Source organism: Plecotus auritus (assembly GCF_963455305.1).
Source record: "Plecotus auritus genome assembly, chromosome: 6".
Classification (NCBI taxonomy): domain Eukaryota; kingdom Metazoa; phylum Chordata; class Mammalia; order Chiroptera; family Vespertilionidae; genus Plecotus; species Plecotus auritus.
In genome coordinates, this window is record NC_137773.1 from 177,871,790 (window position 1) to 177,891,200 (window position 19,411).

At 50.5% G+C, this 19,411-nt stretch overlaps 1 protein-coding gene across 1 annotated transcript in view; it reads left to right on the plus strand.

Moving 5' to 3' along the window:
* Positions 1–2,766: 2,766 nt before the first annotated feature.
* The window catches only part of PRKAR2A (protein kinase cAMP-dependent type II regulatory subunit alpha), a 48,767-nt gene continuing 32,122 nt past the window's right edge, over positions 2,767–19,411 (plus strand). Inside the window, exon 1 of the mRNA XM_080673551.1 lies at positions 2,767–3,330. Within this exon, the coding sequence (XP_080529677.1) occupies positions 3,045–3,330 (286 nt within the window). The 5' untranslated portion in view covers positions 2,767–3,044. The remainder of the gene's footprint in view (positions 3,331–19,411) is intronic.

Consider the following 19,411-nt stretch of genomic DNA (forward strand, 5'->3'; position numbering starts at 1 on the left):
CAGTCAGGGCCTGCAAGCAACAAGATGGACACTGCCCCTCCCCTCACAACGTGGATGATCTAAGACTCCTTCCAGGGGTCAAGGAACTTGACCGGGAGACTCTGCTGCTGGGAACCACGGGCCTGCCTGGCCCGGAGCTAGCGTGGTGTCTGCCTCCGTAGCACTGAGCTTCTGGGTGTGCTGAGCAGAAATGAGAAGACCTCCTGAGGATTTTTTTTTTTAATATATTTTATTGATTTTTTACAGAGAGGAAAGGAGAGGGATAGAGAGCTAGAAACATCAATCAGCTGCCTCCTGCACACCTCCCACTGGGGATGTGCCCGCAACCAAGGTACATGCCCTTGACCAGAATCGAACCTGGGACCCTTCAGTCTGCAGGCCGACGCTCTATCCACTGAGCCAAACCGGTTTCGGCCTGAGGATTTTAATTAACCCTGAGTAGTCACCAGGCAGAGCTTAACCATCCCAAAGCAAACGCCTTTCAGGTTCCCACACCTGCAGCTAGTTGCTCTCTGGTGGGGCCTGGCCAAGAGGGAGGACTCTGTCCCGTGTCCACTGGGCCTTTGGTCCGTGCCGAGGCTGTGGCATGGACATCCCAGGAAAGTCTTCACCTTTTCCTATTCACTTCCAACCTGGTGTGGGCGCACGGGGGCTACTTGGGCAATCGACGGACCCCTTCCGTTGGCCTGTGTGCCCACCCCGGAGGCAGAGCTTAACGCTGCCTTGTGGTCCGCTCAGCACCACCAAGCAGCGCTGGCCCGGGGCCCAGGGCGGCTGCGGGAGAAGGGACCCACAGACCTGGTCCTGGGAACGCTGGTGGGAGTGCTCAAGAGGAAGAACAGGCGCAGGTCGTTCCGGCAAGGCCTCATCCCCCTTTTTCTTTTTTTTTTTTCTTTTTTTAAATATATTTTTTATTGATATTTTACAGAGAGGAAGGAAGAGGGATAGAGAGCTAGAAACATCGATGAGAGAGAAACATCGATCAGCTGCCTCCTGCACACCTCCCGCTGGGGATGTGCCCGCAACCAAGGTACATGCCCCCGACCGGAATCGAACCCGGGACCCCTCAGTCCGCAGGCCGACGCTCTATCCACTGAGCCAAACCGGTTTCGGCCTCATCCCCCTTTTTCAATCTCGTGTTTGGCCTCCCAGGCTCCTTTGTCTGCCTGTGGCTCCCACATTTCTAGATTATTGAAACTTCTATCACAGCCCTAGCCAGTTTGGCTCAGTGGATAGAGCATCTGCCCGCAGACTGAAGAGTCCCGGGTTCAATTCTGGTCAAGGGCATCTACCTTGGTTGCAGGTTCCCCAGCCTGGTCAGGGTGCGTGCAGGAGGCAATCAATCGATGTGTCTCTGTCACATCGATGTTTCTGTCTCTCCCTCTCTAAAAATCAATGGAAAAAAATATCCTCGAGCCCTGACTGGTTTGGCTCAGTGGATAGAGCATTGGCCTGGGGACCGAAGGGTCCCAGGTTTGATTCCGGTCAGGGGCACATGCCTGGGTTGCAGGCCCAGTCCAACGTGCAGGAGGCAGCCGATCAGTGATTCCCTCTCATCATTGATGTTTCTATATCTCTCTTCCTCTCCCTTCCTCTCTGAAATAAATAAAAATATATTAAAAAAAAAAGAAAAAGAAAAAAATATCCTCGGTTGAGGATTAACTAACTAACTAGAAGCTCCTACTAGGTACAAGGCCTTCCCTGTTTGACATGTCCCCTGCCAGACATCTGAGGGTGCTATGGTCAGCTCATGATTCCACCCAAAGGCCAGGTGAGCCGGACTCTGCCAGGCCTTTGCCCTCCCTCTCTGCCATTCTCAGGTGGCTTTCCTCCAGATCCTAAATCGGATCCTGTCCAAGCCTCGGAGTCAGCTTGAATGTCACCCCCTAAACTGGGGCCCCTAGCTCTCCACCAAACCAGACCCACACTGAGGTGGCTATGTGTCCCCTGGGCTGTGTCCCCGGCCCTTAGTAAGTGCTGGCAAACAGGAGGCACTTAACGCATTACAAGAATAGAGTCCCGGGTTCGGTTCTGGCCTGGGCACATGCCGGGTCGTGGGATCGGTCTCCAGTGGGGGGCGTGCAGGAGGCAGCCAATCAGTGATTCTCTTTCATCATTGATGTTTCTGCCTCTCTCTCTCTCCCTCTCCTTCCTGTCTGGAATCAATAAAAATATTTTTTAAAGTTAATAGAGTATTAAAAACAAAAAGAAGTCTTTGAAAAGAAGAAAGAAAAGAAGGAAGGAAGAAAGGAAGAAAGGAAGGAAGAAATGGGGGGGAAAAAAAAGAGACATATGTACTACTATTTGTAATGCTTCAAACCATAAAAAAAAAAAAGTACCGGATTAAGATTAAAAAAAAAAAAAAGAAGGCCGAAACCGGTTTGGCTCAGTGGATAGAGCATCCGCCTGCGGACTGAAGGGTCCCAGGTTCGATTCCGGTCAAGGGCATGTACCTTGGTTGCGGGCACATCCCCAGTGGGAGGTGTGCAGGAGGCAGCTGATCGATGTTTCTCTCTCATCGATGTTTCTAACTCTCTCTCCCTCTCCCTTCCTCTCTGTAAAATATCAATAAAATATATTTTTTTAAAAAAAAAAAAAAGAAGGAAGGAAGAAAGAGAAAAAGAAAAGAAAAAAGAAAGGTGTTTAAGACTAACTACTCTATGTAGCCACACTAGACCATTCATTCATTCTGGGGCCGCCGCGGGGACGGGCCAGGCTGGGCGGCGCACGCGCACGCGCACGCGCACACAGGGATCGCGCTCGACGGGGGCGCGCACGCTCGCGGCCGCGTGCGTCACAACCCGGGTCCGGCCCCGCCCGTCCCGCCTGCCCGCTGGTCGGTCCCTGGGCGGCGGCGGCGGCACCGGGCCGGCCGTGCTAGGGGCGTATGGTCGTGCGGCCCGGAGACGCACAGCCGGCGCGAGGGAGGCCCGACCGCGGTCGCGCGTGAGGAGACCACGCGGGCACCGGGCGCGAGGCCGGCGTGAGGGAGCGCGGAGCAGTGGCGCTGGCGGCCGGACCCGCCTGTCGTCGCCGCCGCCGGCATGAGCCACATCCAGATCCCGCCGGGGCTCACGGAGCTGCTGCAGGGCTACACGGTGGAGGTGCTGCGGCGGCGGCCGCCCGACCTCGTCGAGTTCGCCATAGACTACTTCACCCGCGTGCGCGAGGCCCGCGCCCCGGCCGCGGCCGCAGCCCCAGCCCCAGCCCCAGCCCCAGCCCCCGGCCCGCCCGCCGCCCTGCCTTTCGCCTCGCAGGAGCTCGAAGAGCCCGGCCCTGGCGGCGTCGCCGAGGCGGAGAGCGAGTCCGAGGAGGAAGAGGAGGTGGACGGTAGGCGGCGGGCTGGGCCGAGCCCCGCGGCGGGGGGACGGAAGCGGCCGGGCAGGCGGGCTCTGGGGGGTGGAGGGGCTGCAGGGCCACGCCGGCGACCCGGGGTCGGGGCCGAGCCTGGCGGGGCTCCTGAGCCCCCGGGAGCGGCGTCCCGCGCCCGGGAGCGCCCGGAGTGAGCGGTCAGATTCCGTCTCCGAGGAAACGTGTGCGCCGTGGGCCCGCGTGGTGCGCGGGGCCCGCGTCCGCCGGCCGGCTGGGAGCCCCGGCCTCCGCGGGGGACCCTTCGGAAGACGAGGACGCTCCCAGCCGCCGGCCCTGCCTGAGCACCCGGCGGGAACGGAGTTCGGAAAGAATTCATTCTGTGAAAAGTTACTGGGAAAACTTTCAGCCTCCACGGAAGTAGAGAGAAACGAGGGAGGGAGCCTGCTGCCGGCACCCACAGGCAGCAGTTCAGGCGCAGGTCAGACATGTTTCGGCTGTACCCCCAGCGCTCAGGCACTTCCTAAAACACACGGTTATGGACCTCAGAGAGAGAGGGCGAGGGAGGGAGGGAGAGAGAGAGAGAGAGAGAGAGAGAGACATCAATGGTGCGAGAGAATCAGGGAGGGGCTGCCTCCTGACGCCCCACACTGGGCATCCCGCAACCCGGCCATGTGCCCCGGCCAGAACCGAACCTGAGACCCTTGGGTCCGCGGGCCACACTCTATCCACTGGGCCACACCGGCTAGCAGGGGTGGGCAAACTTTTTGTCTCGAGGGCCACCATGGGTTCTTAAACTGGACCGGAGGGCCGGAACAAAAGCATGGATGGAGTGTTTGTGTGAACTAATATAAATTCAAAGTAAAGGAGCGGAGGGGAGAGCAAGAGAACCGGATAGAACAGCCGGATCCGGCCCGCGGGCCGTAGTTTGCCCACGGCTGGTGGGCTTTGCTAACGTGTTTTTTAAAAATGTATTTTATTGCTTTTTTACAGAGAGGAAGGGAGAGAGAGAGAGAGTTAGAAACATGGATCAGCTGCCTCCTGCACACCTCCCACTGGGGATGTGCCCGCAACCCAGGTACATGCCTTTGCCCGGAATCGAACCGGGGACCTTTCAGTCCGCAGGCCGACGCTCTATCCACTGAGCCACACCGGCTAGGGCTTTGCTAAACGTGTTTTTAAAAGCAAACGCCCATCAGGTTATTTCCCCCGCTGCCCATCCAGTTCGGGTTGCTTAAAATATGGACCCTGGGACTGTTACCCTGCTCTGGAGCAGCCCGGATTTAACAAAACTGGGAAGGCGTTTGAGAGACAAGGTTCAGAGACACGGTCTTGTCAGGTCACCCGGGACAGAAAAACTGGCCCCGAGTTGAGTCCACATCAAGTCCTGCTGGCAGGGAGTTCACGATGGGCCATGGCGGTTGCAAGCTCTTCTGTGTTTCCCTTAACTTGTTGCTCATTAAATTGTGGGTTTTCACCTCACCCCTGGAAATCAGAGATGGCCACTCCCCACATCTCTGCCACGGATTTGCTTTGTGGTCTAAGGCAAGTTGTGGAACCTACTTGATTTCAGGTTTCCTTGTCTTTAAAATGGGGCCAGTGGCAACAGTCTCCCAGCGATAAATGTTTTTAAAGGCCTTACTTCAGGAGTGATCCCTAGGTGTGTTTCACGGTCGTGTCTGGAAATCACAAAGTTGGAACCTGCTTTGCGACGTTTTTTCTCTCTGGTCTCTCTCTCTTTTTTTAATTTATTTCAAAATTAGAGTTGACATACAATATTAGTTTTAGGTATACAACACAGTGATTAGACATTTATATACCTTACAGAGTCATCACCCCGTAAGTCTAGTCCCGCCTGACAACACAGTTATTACAATACTAGAGGCCCGATGCACGAAATTTGTGCAGGGGGCTCGCCCTCCCCACCCCACTGCCCACCACCTCTTCCTTGGCCCCTGCCCCGCACAGTGGCCACCTCTGCCTCAGCCCCACTGCCGCTGCGGCTTCGAGACATCCGGTTTAATTAGCATATTATGCGTTTGTTATTATAGATTAGTGATTATATTTCCCATTCTGTGCTTTATGTCCTCGTGACTATTTTTATAACAGGCATTTATACTTAATCCCTTTCACCTTTTTCACCCATCTCCCCCAAGCCCCTCCCATCTGGTGATCACGAATTGTGACAGTTTTTATGGGACCCTGGGACTACCTGGATAGTTGGTAATTTGGCTGGAAAAAAAAAGATTTTAGAAATTATTCCCAGATGAGTAGAACGGTGTTTACAAGTTTTGTGTAATGTCTTCATTCCTTGTTACTTTTGATTCCTTTTTCAAAGTTGAGTTGACTTGAATTTCGGGAACCCTGTGCTTTATTTTACTGGTATTTAAATGTTTCTTGTTTCTCTCTCTTCAGTGGCTGTGCTGTGTATAATTATAGAAATGAACCCAAGGAGAACTTCTGTTTACAGATAATAGACTAAAGCATTGCACACAGTGAGGTAACTGCTTCACACTCATGAGCAAGGCTATCAGGAAAAAACAAAATAGCAAGTGTTGGTGAGGCTCAGAGGAGCTGGAGCCCTGGCTCATTGCTGGCAAGGATGTAAAATGGTCTGGCTGCTCTGGAAAACAGTTCGGCAGTTCCTCAAAGAGTTAAACATGGAATTACCATACGATCAAGCAATTGTGCTGCTTTGTGTATCCCCAAAGGACCTGAAAATAGGGAGTCGCACAGGTGCTTGTGTGCCAGTGTTCACTGCAGTGTTACTCACCGTAGCCAAAAGGTAGGAACAGCCGTGTCCCATCAATGATGAGTGGATAAACAAAATGTGTTACATATTTACAACGGAATGGTATTCACCCCCAAAAAGGAATGAAATTCTCATACTGGTACATTCATGCTACAACACAGATGAGCCTTGAAAACATCATGCTAGTGCAAATATACCAGACACAAAAGGGCAAACATTGTATGATTCTGCTCATATGAGGCGCCTAGAATAGGCAGATTCATAGAGAAAGTCAAAAGACGTTTCTCAGCTTCAAGGAGCAGGTAACGGGGAGTTATTGTTTAAGTAGAGGCCCGTTGCATGAAGATTCGTGGAATAGGCCTTCCTTCCCCTGGCGGCCAGCACCGGTTTTCCTCCGGCACCCGGGATAGGAGGCTAGGCTTCTCCGCCCAGCCACAGCAGAGATGCCAAGCCTCTTCAGTCTTCAGTCATCTTCAGTCTTCGCTCTGTGCCTGCCTATGCAAATCAACCCACCATATTTGTTGTGTTAATTTGCATACTCGCTCCTGATTGGCTGGTGGGTGTTGTGGAGGTGTGATCAATTTGCATATTCTCTTATTAGTGTAAATCAGGCGTCCTCAAACTACGGCCCGCGGGCCACATGCGGCCCGCCAAGGACATTTATCTGGCCCGCTGGGTGCCGCTGCCTGTCCTGCTTAGCAGCCGACTCGTCCCGGGTCTGCAGTGCGCATAGGAATTTGTTCATAGTTTTTTTTTTTAAACTATAGTCCGGCCCTCCCACGGTCTGAGGGACAGTGAACTGGCCCCCTGTTTAAAAAGTTTGAGGACCCCTGGTGTAGATAGTTGCAGAGTTTCTGTTTGGGATGATGAAAAAGTTCTGAAATTGGATAGGGGTGATTTTTAAAAATACATTTTTATTGATTTGAGAGAGAGAGGAATGGAGATGGAGGGAGTTAGAAACATCAGTGAGAGAGAAATCAATTGGCTGCCTCCTGCACGCCTCCTACTGGGAATCAAACTTGCAACCCCGGCATGTGCCCTGACTGAGAAACCCATTGACCTCTTGGTTCACGGGCCAGATTTTTTTTTAATGGAGACCAAATCGTATCACTCTTCAGTTTAATCCCGTCATTGCAAGTGAGATGAAATCCCTTGTCTTCTGTGGTCCACACAGTCCCCCGAGGTTTGGTCCCTGCTTTTCTCTGAGCCTCTTCTCTCTGGCCCTCCTCTTCTTCCCGCTTAGCTTGTTCCTACACTTGACAGGCTCGTTCCCTCCCCAGGTTGTCTGTGGCTGCTGTTGGCTCTTCCGGAATCTTGCTTCCCTGGCTCTGACCAGCTCTGCCTTTAGGCCTCGGCTTCGGAGAGCCTTTTCCATATTTACCTGCCTAGAGTGGGTCCCTCTGTTGTTGGGGTTCAATAGCACCCCAACTGGTTGCTTGAGGGCTCTGGTAATGATATAAAATTCTTATTTGTTTTGTATTGTTTTGTTTCCCGTGCTTAGCATTTAGCCTGGCCCATCGTGGATCCTTAAAAACCTCCTGTTGAGCAAATGGGTGAAGGAATGACAGGAGCTGACTCTGGAGACTGTGGGACCACAGATGGGAGCGGAGGGAGGGACGGGTTGGTCAGTGGTGTTGGAAGCCGTGGAGAGGCCAAGTCGGGGAAGGCCAGTGTTGAAGTGGTTGGACACAGTGTGATTCTCAGAGATAGAGGCTCCAGGGGTCATGGGGGCGAGGTTTATCGACAGTGGGTCAGGGAGTGTGTGTGTGTGTGTGTGTGTGTGTGTGTGTGTGTGAATGTAGCTGCAAAAGATGAGGCAAGGGATGGGAGTACATTTTGAAGAAGTGAAGAGCGGACCTGGTGGTAGCTGGAAGTTGTGAGGCAGTGGTTTTGGTTTTGTTTGTTAAGATAGAACCATCCTTTGCACGTTGGTTTGCTGAGGGAAAGGAGCCAGTGGAGAGGTGGCAGCTGCTGGAACGAGGCCCGGGAGACGTGGGGGCAGCTCATCCTCAGAAACTGGAGAGGAATGTGCTTCATTAAATAACTTAACAGTGATTTTACTTACAGGGTAATTTAAGATTTTATTTCTTTACTAGAGGCCCGGTGCACGAAATTCGTGCATGGGGTGGGGGGGTCCCCTTAGCCCAGCCTGCACCCTCTCCAATCTGGGACCCCTCGAAGGATACCGACATCCCTCTCACAATCCAGCACTGCTGGCTCCTAACCGCTTGCCTGCCTGCCTGCCTGATTGCCCTTAACCACTTCTGCCTGCCAGCCTGATCACCCCCTAACCACTTCCTGCCGGCCTGATCACCCCCTAACCACTCCCTGCCGGCCTGATCACCTCCTAACCACTCCCCTGCCAGCCTGATCACCCCTAACCACTCCCCTGCCAGCCTGATCACCCCCTAACCACTCCCCTGCCAGCCTGATCACCCCCTAACCACTCCCCTGCCGGCCTGATCACCTCCTAACCACTCCCCTGCCGGCCTGATCACCCCCTAACCACTCCCCTGCCAGCCTGATCACCCCCTAACCACTCCCCTGCCGGCCTGATCACCCCCTAACCACTCCCCTGCCAGCCTGATCGACGCCTAACTGCTCCCCTGCTGGCCCAATTGCCCCTAACTGCCCTCCCCTGCCAGCCTGGTTGCTCCCAACTGCTCTCCCCTGAAAGCCTGGTCGCCCCTAACTGCCCTCCCTTGCAGGCCCAGTCACCCCTAACTACTCTCCCCTGCCAGCCTGGTCGCCCCTAACTGTCCTCCCCTGCTGGCCTGGTCACCCCTAACTGTCCTCCCCTGCTGGCCTGGTTGCCCCCAACTGCCCTCCCCTGCTGGCCGTCTTGTGGCAGCCATCTTGTGTCCACATGGGGGCGGCCATCTTGTGTGTTGGAGTGATGGTCAATTTGCATATTGCCTCTTTATTATATAGGATAGGATTCCCTTAATTCAAAGCCTTGTCTTGTATTTACTTGATTCTAATAAATGTGAATGTTAAAGCTAAAGGAAAATTACCTCTTTGAAACTGGCAATTGATTTTTCCGGCTTTTCTGTCTGTTGGCCATTTTGAATGTCATGGATATATGAAAGAGAAGCGAATGAATTTTTATTGATTTTAGAGGGGGGCAAGGTGGGGAGTGAGAGGAACATTGATGTGAGAGCGATAATGGATCGGTTACCTCCCTCACCCGCCCTGACCGGGCAGTGAACCTGAAACCTAGGTATGTGCCCCGACTGAGAATCGAACTGGAGACCTGGTGCACAGGACGATGCCCTAACCAGCTGAGCCACACTGGCCAGGACACAAACGCATTTTTAAAAGGTTTATAATTTAGACCTTTTGGGGGGCTTTCTTCTTAAAATGTCAACTACTACATACAAAATCTTTTATCTGGAAATGAAAGAAAAGACAGCCCATGGATCCCCTTTCAATTCTCAAAACTCTTCAGTATCTGATGAGAGATGATGAGCTATTTCTGGATGATTATATTTGTTGGAATTTTTCATTTGCTCTTGACAAACTTTTTAGTTTCTTGAAAAAAAAATAATGAAAAGATCATTATTACGGTGAAAAATATTGGAAGCAATCCTGTGTAACAAAAGGCCAGCCACCATGAGTGGAACGACCAGAGACCAGAACCACCATGGCCCCTTGCTGGGCTGGCTCCGCCCCCAAGCAAGTGGTTAGGGGCCATCAGATAGGCAGGCCAGCAGGTAGGGGCGATCAGGTAGGCAGACGGCCCCTCACAGGACTGGCCCCGCCCCCCAGCAAAGAAAGAGGGAGGGCCAGGCCGCTGGTGGCAACTCTGTGGCAGGTGTGCGGCCGGCCAGCGATGGCCCCGCAGAGGGAGGCCCAGGCCAGCCAAGCCATTGCACCCCAGCCTGTCGCCTGCAGAAGGAGGCCGTCGCCTGCAGAAGGAGGCCACTGGTTTTGGGGGGTGGGGGTGGGGGCAGTGCTGCACAGATGGCAAGCGGTGGCAGCAGCAGGGGTGGGGCCAGCTGCCTGCAGCCGGGGAAAGGAAAGCCCCGATAGGCCCTGATCTCAGACCAGGCCTAGGGACCCTACCGAGGGGTCCCGGATTGTAAGTGGATGCAGTCCAGGCTGAGGGGACCCCCCTGAGTGCACGAATTTTTGTGCACCAGGCCTCTCTAGTTGTAGTTATAATAATCACTAACTTTTCTATTGTGGTTTCTGGAAATAGCACACTATTTAAAATCAAAAGTTGCCCTAACCGGTTTGGCTCAGTGGATAGAGCGTCGGCCTTCGGACTGAAGGGTCCCGGGTTCGATTCTGGTCAAGGGCATGTACCTTGGTTGTGGGCACATCCCCAATAGGGGGTGTGCAGGAGGCAGCTGATCGATGCTTCTCTGTCATCGATGTTTCTAGCTCTCTATCCCTCTCCCTTCCTCTCTTTAAAAAAAAACAAAAATAAAATATATTTTTAAAAATAAAAAAATAAGTTAAGTTATCCTTGGATTTTTTTTTTTTTTGGAGTTACTTCATTGAGAATGCAGAAGATTTCTTGCTTTTTCTGTCGCTCTGCTTCTGATACTTACTGTTCAAATATTTTAAGTTAGTGAAAAAGAATGATGTCCTCAGTGATCTGCTCACAGATTGTTTTCAGTGATAGAAAAGAGCAATTCAGTCTCCAGTTAAAAGTGAGATATAGTACGCAGGATCAGACACTGCTTCTCCTGTGCCAGCGTTTTTCTCTTTGAGAGAGACAGTCATAAGTCCTGTTTTCATCACGTCGTGCGTAACGCTTCTGTGACTTTGGTGAGGCTCCTGGGGGGACCTGTCAGCTTCCTGGGTGTGAGAATACGGAGTGGCTGCTCTTCAGGGACACCTTTCTTCACGTACGGAGCTAAAAAATGGCTTCTCTTCCTCCCTCCCTCCCTTCTTCCCTTCCTTTCTGCTGTGGCCTTCCTGCCTTTTTTTAAAGTGGCTGTGAGAAAGGGTTGTGTGGAAAATGATTTCCCAAAAAATGAGGAAATGTGAGGTCTCTTTGTATAGCGGCCCTTCCTAAGGAAATATGATTATTAAAAACAAATTAACCGAGGGACAGCTGTAGTTAAGTTTTTGGTGAGTCAAAAGTTATACACAGATTTTTTTTTTTTTTAAAGATACATTTGATTGATTTTTTACAGAGAGGAAGGAAGAGGGATAGAGTGTTAGAAACATCGATCAGCTGCCTCCTGCACACCCTCCACTGGGGATGTGCCTGCAACCAATGTACATGCCCTTGACCGGAATCGAACCTGGGACCCTTCAGTCCGCAGGCCGACGCTCTATCCACTGAGCCAAACCGGTTAGGGCTATACACAGATTTTCAACTGCACAGAGGTAGGCACCCCCATGTTGTTCAAGGGTCAGCTGTATGTATTTGTATATGTATGTGTATATGACTCCAAATATATATATATATATTTTTTTAAAATATATTTTATTGATATTTTACAGAGAGGAAGGGAGAGGGATAGAGAGCTAGAAACATCGATGAGAGAGAAACATCGATCAGCTGCCTCCCGCACACCTCCCACCAGGGATGTGCCCGCAACCAATGTACATGCCCTTGACCGGAATCGAACCCGGGACCCTTGAGTCCGCAGGCCGACGCTCTATCCACTGAGCCAAACCGGTTTCGGCTATATATATATTTTTTAAATACACACACACACACACACACAATAAATTAGAACCCGGCCAGCATGGCTCAGTGGTTGAGCATTGACCTATGAACCAGGAGGTTATGGTTTGATTCCTGGTTAGTCCTGGGTTGCGAGTTTGATCGATCCCCGGTGTGGGGCATACAGGAGGGAGCCAATCAATGATTCTCTTTCATCGTTGATGTTGCTGTCTGTCGTTCCCTCTCCCTTCCTCTCTGAAATTAATAAAAAAATCTTTTAAAAAAAGCACAAATTACAGAACACTTATTCACAGAACATAAAAGATTCATTCACTCTAGCTTTAATACAAAAACTGAGCTTTGCTAATGTATTTTCAGTAACCTCTACAGGCAGTTTTTGAAATGTTCTCATTTGAAGGACCAAATACAGTTGGGCCATCAGCGCATAATATGTGGGCAAGCACAGGTTGGCCTTATTTGCCCATTCTGGAGACTGTGTAAGGAGCTTGTGTTCATTGTCTTTGGGACGGAATAGTCTTCGTTTACAGTTCTGTCGAAGGATGAGAGATTAGTGCCAGATTAAGTATTTACTCAGTAATAACGGATCAAGACTTTCTATTCAGCCGAAACCGGTTTGGCTCAATGGATAGAGCATTGGCCTGCGGACTGAAGGGTCCCGGGTTCGATTCCGGTCAAGGGCATGTACCTTGGTTGCGGGCACATCCCCAGTGGGAGGTGTGCAGGAGGCAGCTGATCGATGTTTCTCTCTCATCGATGTTTCTAGCTCTCTATCCCTCTCCCTTCCTCTCTGTAAAAAATCAATAAAATATATTTTTTTAAAAAAAGACTTTCTATTCAAATAAAAAGCAACTTGAAGGAAATAATAGGGGAAATACTTTGCTCATTAGGAGTTATTTTGTGCCCTGGCTGGTATTTCCCAGTGGTTAGAGTGTCAGCCCACACACCAGAGGGTTGCAGGTTTGGTTCCCGGTCAAGGGCACGTACCTGGGTTGCAGGTTAGGTCCTGGGCTTGGTTGGGGCTTGTGCTGGTGACAACCAATCTATGTGTCTCTCTCATATCGACCTTTCTCTCTCTCTTTCCCCGCTCCCTCCCTTCCACTTTCTCTAAAAAGCAGTGGAAGGAATATCCTCAGGTGAGGATTAAACAAAAATAAAAGAGTTATTTTGTCATAATTTTAGATGATGTAGCTCCAGGAATGAAAATAGGTGTTGGCACACTAATTTTTCTTGTGTAATTTTTCCTATCCTATGTAATAAAAGGGTAATATGTAAATTGACCCTAACAGCGGAACGACTAGAACGACCGCTCAACCAGTCACTGTGAGGCGCACTGACCACCTCTTAGTCCCTTCCCCCGGCTGGCAGGCTCCGATTGCCCGATGGCAAATGGGGAACCGGGGTGGGTGGTGGCAAGGGGAGGGGCTGGCTGCAGGCATCCGGGGAAGATGGCCCTGATCACAGGCCAGACCTAGGGACTGTACCCGCGTACGAATTTCATGCACCGGGCCTCTAGTTTAATATAAAATTTAGTGTATGACTCTTCGGAATTAAAAAAGAAAAAGTATGGGTGTTCAGACAGAGACTGGTAGCTATAAAACTTTTTTTTAAAAAATATATTTTATTGATATTTCACAGAGAGGAAGAGAGAGGGATAGAGAGCTAGAAACATCGATGAGAAAGAAACATCGATCAGCTGCCTCCTGCACACCTCCCACTGGGGATGTGCCCGCAACCCAGGTACATGCCCTTGACTGGAATCGAACCCGGGACCTTTCAGTCCACAGGCCGACGCTCTATCCACTGAGCCATACCGGTTTCGGCAGCTATAAAACTTTTAGCTTGTATTATTTCTTTTGCATTTGAGGTTCCATTTAAGTGAATCTAAAAATAGATGGCATGAGTTTTTTCCCATGGAAACCCTGGTATCTGCCTGGGAATTTGTCAGCAATAGTTTTAAGCTATGATACCCACAAAATATGTGTGCAGACAGTGACTAATAATGTAGAAATGTGGGTATCGGGCTGTTTGATAAACCAGTGGCTGAAGAACTATTACTCAGTTTGCAGTGTGATAATGGAGCACTTTTGGTGTTTTGAGGCATCCATTTATAAAGAAAAGTAAGATTCTGCTTAGAGGAGGGTTTGCCTCTTGCTGTGATCAGTCGTATCGGTTTGTCCTGTTCTCGATGGCTCTCGGGAAAGATTCCTGAGGCTTTCTCTTTGGTGACTCCATGACCATTGGAAGGCAGGTGAGTTGTCCTGCCACGTGTCCGATGCTCATCTAGTGCGTTGATTTCTTTTCTTTTTTTTTTTAATTTCTTTATGGATTAAGGTATTACATATGTGTCCTTATTCCCCTGTTACCCCCACCTCCCATTCGTGCCCCCACCGCCCTGTTGTCTGTGTCCATTGACTAGGCTTACATGCATGCATACAAGTCCTTTGGTTGATCTCTCCCCCTTGCCCCCACCGTCCCCTACCTTCCCTGAGGTTTGACGTTCTGATCGATGCTTCTCTGTCTCTGGATCTGTTTTTGTTCATCAGTTTATGTTGTTCATTATATTCCACAAATGAGTGAGATCATGTGATATTTATCTTTCTCTGCCTGGGTGGGTTGATTTCTTAATTCACAAAAGAGAAGTCATATCTGGTTGGTGACGCTCCAGGGATTTTTTTTCTTTCTTTAAAAAGAATTTTTTAAAATTGATTTCAGAGAGGAAGGGAGAGGGAAAGAGAGAGAGTCATTGATTGGCTGCCTCCTGCACACCCCACACTGGGGATCGAGCCCACAACTCAGGCATGTGCCCTGACTGGAAATGGAACCATGACCTCCTGGTTCATAGGTTGATGCTCAACCACTGAGCCACACTATCTGGGCCAGGATTTTTTTCTAGGAATCACTAGGTAATCCTCAGGTTATGGTTGATTTTAATGCATACCTAAACTTTAAAATGTTGTTAGTCTAGTAGATCAGTAGTATCTAAAACGCTAATAAATAAGAATGAAATATAGTGCCCTTAAAAGGAGTGGCATCAATGGTCTTGGGCAATTTTTGTTTGTTTCTTTTTATTTTTGTAAGTTGGGTAGTGAGTTTTAAGTTTGTTTTTGTTGTATAATAAAGAATGTGTCTGGCCTCTGTCCCAGATTCCTGTCATGGAGCTTCTAAAACTCTTAGAATTTCCTAAGTGTGGAGTGTTTTTGTTATTTATGAGCCCCTTGGATCACACCTGACTTTGTGTGTTTTTTTAAAAATTGATTTGAGAGAGAGAGAGAGGAAGGGGGAGAGAAAAACATGGATTTGTTGTTTCATTTATTTATGCGTTTATTGGTCACTTCTCATTGTTCTGACCAGAGATAGAACCCACAACCTTGGCCTCTCAGGATGATGCTCTCACCAGCTGAGCTCCCTGGTCAGGGTGCGAGGGCTTGTTGTTTATACACTCAGCAAATGGTTACTGAGCACCTATTTGTGGCAGACACTGTGCTGTGCAGATGTAACCTGGGAATAAAGGTCGGGAAGGGGACCTGGCCCTGAGCTGGTCTGCCCCGGCCTGCTGGTAGCGTGTGGGTGCTTGGCTTCGTGCAGGGAAGATTTCACAGCACAAGTCCAAGCCATTTTTAGAGGGTGTGTGATAAAGCTGGGGCAGTGACCCAGAAAGGCCTGGGGCAGGAACAGCACAGAAAGGGCCCGGGCGGGGAAATGAGCCTCGCTGCGCTGCTTTGGCGGCTGAGAAGTCAGAGAAGCCCAGCTGGTGTGGCTCAGTGGATAGAGCGTCGGCCTGCGGACTGAAGAGTTCCAGGTTCGAATCCAGTCAAGGGCTCATGCCCAGGTTTGGGGCTCAGTCCCCAGTGTGGGGTGTGCAGGAAGGCGGCCGATCAGTGATTCTCATCATTGACTAGAGGCCGGGTGTGCGATATTCGTGCACTGGGGGAGGGAGGGTCCTCAGCCCGGCCTTCACCCCCTCGCAGTCCAGGACCCCTCACTCCTTACCACCTGCCTGCAGCAGAGGCGGGAGAGGCAGCCTCGAGCCCGGCTTCTGGCTGAGCGGTGCTCCCCCTGTGGGAGCGCACTGACCACCGGGGGCGGCTCCTGCGTTGAGCATCTGCCCCCTGGTGGTCAGTGTGTGTCATAGCGACTGGTCGTTTTGCTATTTGGTCAATTTGCGTATTAGGATTTTATTATATAGGATGTTTATCTCTCTCTCTCCCCCCCCCCCCTTTCCTCTGAAATCAATAATAAAAAAAAGAAGTCAGAGAAGAGGGGACCTTGGAAACAGGGTCAGGGAGGTAGACCAGGCCGAGCTGCCATTACCCATCGTTTCCTGGTTGCAAGCCTGGTGGGCTCCCTGAGTTTAGAGATGCATGCCTGTGGGGGAGGGGGGGGACTGAGGGTGTGTTCCTGGGGGGGAGAGCACGTTACAATATGTATCTTTGGAGACTGTTTTTCCCCCACTCAGCATAATGTCTCTGAGGTTCATCCAAGTTACTATATGCTATCAACAGTTTTTATTGCTGAGTAGGATTTCATTGTATGGATGTACCATATTTCACCCATTCATCTGTGTCCTGGGTTTGGTGACCGTGCATAGAGCCGCTGGGGACACTTCATCGTATGTCTGCATTCCTGTTGTCCATTCACTGAACTCTTTAGGCCTGTGGTCACCAGGTCCCCGGGTTTCTGGAGGAGGGATGTTTTTATGTATTCTGGCACACGAACACATTTATACACACAGTAAGCAGATATATACTAAGGAGCTGTCACGGGCCACGCATTGGACAGACATTGGTAAGCACAGACACCTCGTCCTTTTCCTTAGGAGACCTCACAGCCTGTAGGGAGACAGCATCCACCAAGTCACCCCTTAGGTCATGTGGCTTGCACCTGCGGCTTCCGGGAAAGGTGCTGGGTTTCTCAGAGCCTGTAAGGCGTTTGACCTCACTAGCAGGTCGGGTAAGGCTTCCCTGAAAAGGTGGCCCGAGAGGTAAACACCACCTTAATCCCCTAGTTGTGAATAGTTACCTAAGCAAGGTGGTGGGGACTGGGAGAGGGAGGTCTGACTGCCGGCTCAGGCTTGGTGCCCCACCACCCTAGGAGAAGACCTGGAAGCGAGAGGGAGCTGGCGAGAGAGCCAGGGTGGCAGGCAGGAGCATTTCCAGAGCAGATTGGACCGGGCAGTGGGAAGGTACGTTGGGGGCTGTTGCAGCCATCCAGGAAGAAATGCTGCCCTTCAGACGAGGGTGGCAGTGGAGGTGGAGAAAGGCAGGCTGATTCAGGCCATAAAGTGGAGGGAGAGCAGACGGAGTTGTTAGGAAGTGGATGTGAGTAATGAAGGGAAGGAGGCGTCGGTGAATCGGCGGACTGGCAACGTCGGCTGGCGTTCCCTGTGAGCTGCCATGCCGGATGACTTATAGATACTTTGCCATTCTGACATTTTATGATTTTGGAATCTATGACAGCACCCTTATTTATAGATTGAATGGTATCCACATTGAAGATGTTGCCTTTAAAATTGTAAGGGTATCATTTTATCTTTTGACATTTGTGGAGTAAACATGGCGCCTGTCACTGAACGGTGTACATCTCTGGAATCCATTGGTTTTCCTCCCGTCCACAGCCACACGGCTCGCCGCAGCCACGCCTCCCCACCCGCTGCAGGCAGGGCGGTAAGACCCAGTCCGCAGTGACTCCCTTTGCTCCACAGTGACCCACTCACAGGGAACGTTTCCCAGTGGCTTCAGTCAGTGCCACCTTCGGGGGTCCCCTCCCCTCTCCCCAGGGTCTTACAGCTGTCCAGGGCGTGGAGCGGCAGAGAGCCTGCCCTGGAGCGTCCCCAGAGCCAGAGGACAGGTGTTCTGGACGGGAGGGCGTGCCTGCCTCTCCCGGGGCTGGGAGGAGAGTCTTCGTTCCTCTTCTCTCCGTTAGTAACTCCTCTCCCGTTAAGCCTTGGCCGCTATTCCCCAGACTTCCCTTTTCTGGTTTTACAATGACTTCCAAGGGAATCTTGATCAAGTTCTTTAGTCTTTGTTTCTGCTCTCCTCCCCAGACGGAGAAAGAAAAGACGTAAGTAACCAGTCTTACCGCTCCTGAGTCTCTGCCACGGGCGGGTTCCAGTGCCCTTGCTCACCTGTCGGCTCTCATTTCTGCGCTCTTTCGCAGCATTGCTCATGTGCACATCACACTCCTTTATGTCCTGGGAGTACAGGCTCACTCATCTTCCTGACGTAGACCTTACTTCCTGTAGACCAGGGACCTTCCTGCCCTCTCTAGACCCTTCCCGTGTGCTCAGAGCATGCAGTACTCGGCGGTGGTGTGGTGTATGCCACACTATGATTATCATACGACTGTTCCGGGTCATTCCTCAGGCCGCTCAGTGCATTTCAGGCGTTGTTTTCTGCTGGAAGGGTGTTTCATGCTTGTGATGCTGGTGGACTGTCTTGTCTGAGTCCCACGGAGGCTGACGTGCTGTTTGAGTCCCTAAGCAGCGGTGAACTGAGGAAGATGGTCTCTTGGTCGTAGTGGTCTTGATGGCGCTCTCTGTGTGCCTCGGTGTCTCTCGTCCAACCGCAGCGGTTTCTTCTGGCCCTGGGGAAGCTTGTAAGACGTGTACTGATGAACGATTAAATAACGCAGGTTTATCAGGCAGCATGGCTTTACCCACGTTGTTTACCTTTTTATCCACTCGTTCATTCAAGCTAAATGCCTTACGTCCCTTGTTTTTAATTACATTTTCTACTGCAAGTCAGCTTATTCTTTTATACTTTTGGACTCTTTCACCATAACAGGGAATGCTCTAGGAATTTAAAAAGTGCTTTCGTGCCCGGCCTGTGTGGCTCAGTGGTTGGGTGTGACCCATGAACCAGGAGGTCACAGTTTGATTCCCTGTCAGGGCACATGCCTAAGTAGGGGGCATGCAGGAGGCAGCCGATGGATGATTCTCTCCCATCACTGATACTTCTCTCTCTCGCACCCTTTCCTCTCCTCTCTCTGAAATCAATAAAAATATTTTTAAAATAAATATATTTGCCCTAACCGGTTTGGCTCGGTGGATAGAGCGTCGGCCTGCGGACTGAAGGGTCCCAGGTTCAATTCTGGTCAAGGGCACATACCTTGGTTGCAGGCACATCCCCAGTGGGAGGTGTGCAGGAGGCAGCTGATCGATGTTTTTCGCTCATCGATGTTTCTAGCTCTCTATCCCTCTCCTCTCTCTTTCTCTCTGTAAAAAATTAACAAAATATATTTAAAAAATATATATATATATATAAATATAAAAAGTAATTATTTTGTCTTTTTTGCATGACAGATTGAAAATAGTGATTTTAAGTTTGCATTTAAAAATTCTAGTTCAGTATAGTGTGAAACAAATTAAGTGAATTTCAACACATTGTTTATTATTTTTTCTCATCTTGTACGAAATTTTATTTGTATTAACACATTGTTTATGTTAAAGACTGTGCATGTAGGCCGGCCAGCTAGCTCAGTTGGTTAGAGTATCATCCCAGTTCACCAAGGTCACGGGTTGGATCTCAGATCAGGGCACATACAAGAAGCAACCAATGAATGCATAAATAAGTGGAACAACACATTGATGTCTCTCTCTCTTCCCCCTCCCCCCTTCCTCTCCCTAGCTTTAAAAAAAACACCAAAAAAAACCCCCAAAAAACAGCCCTGGCCGGTGTGGTTCAGTTGGTTGAGCATCCATGTAC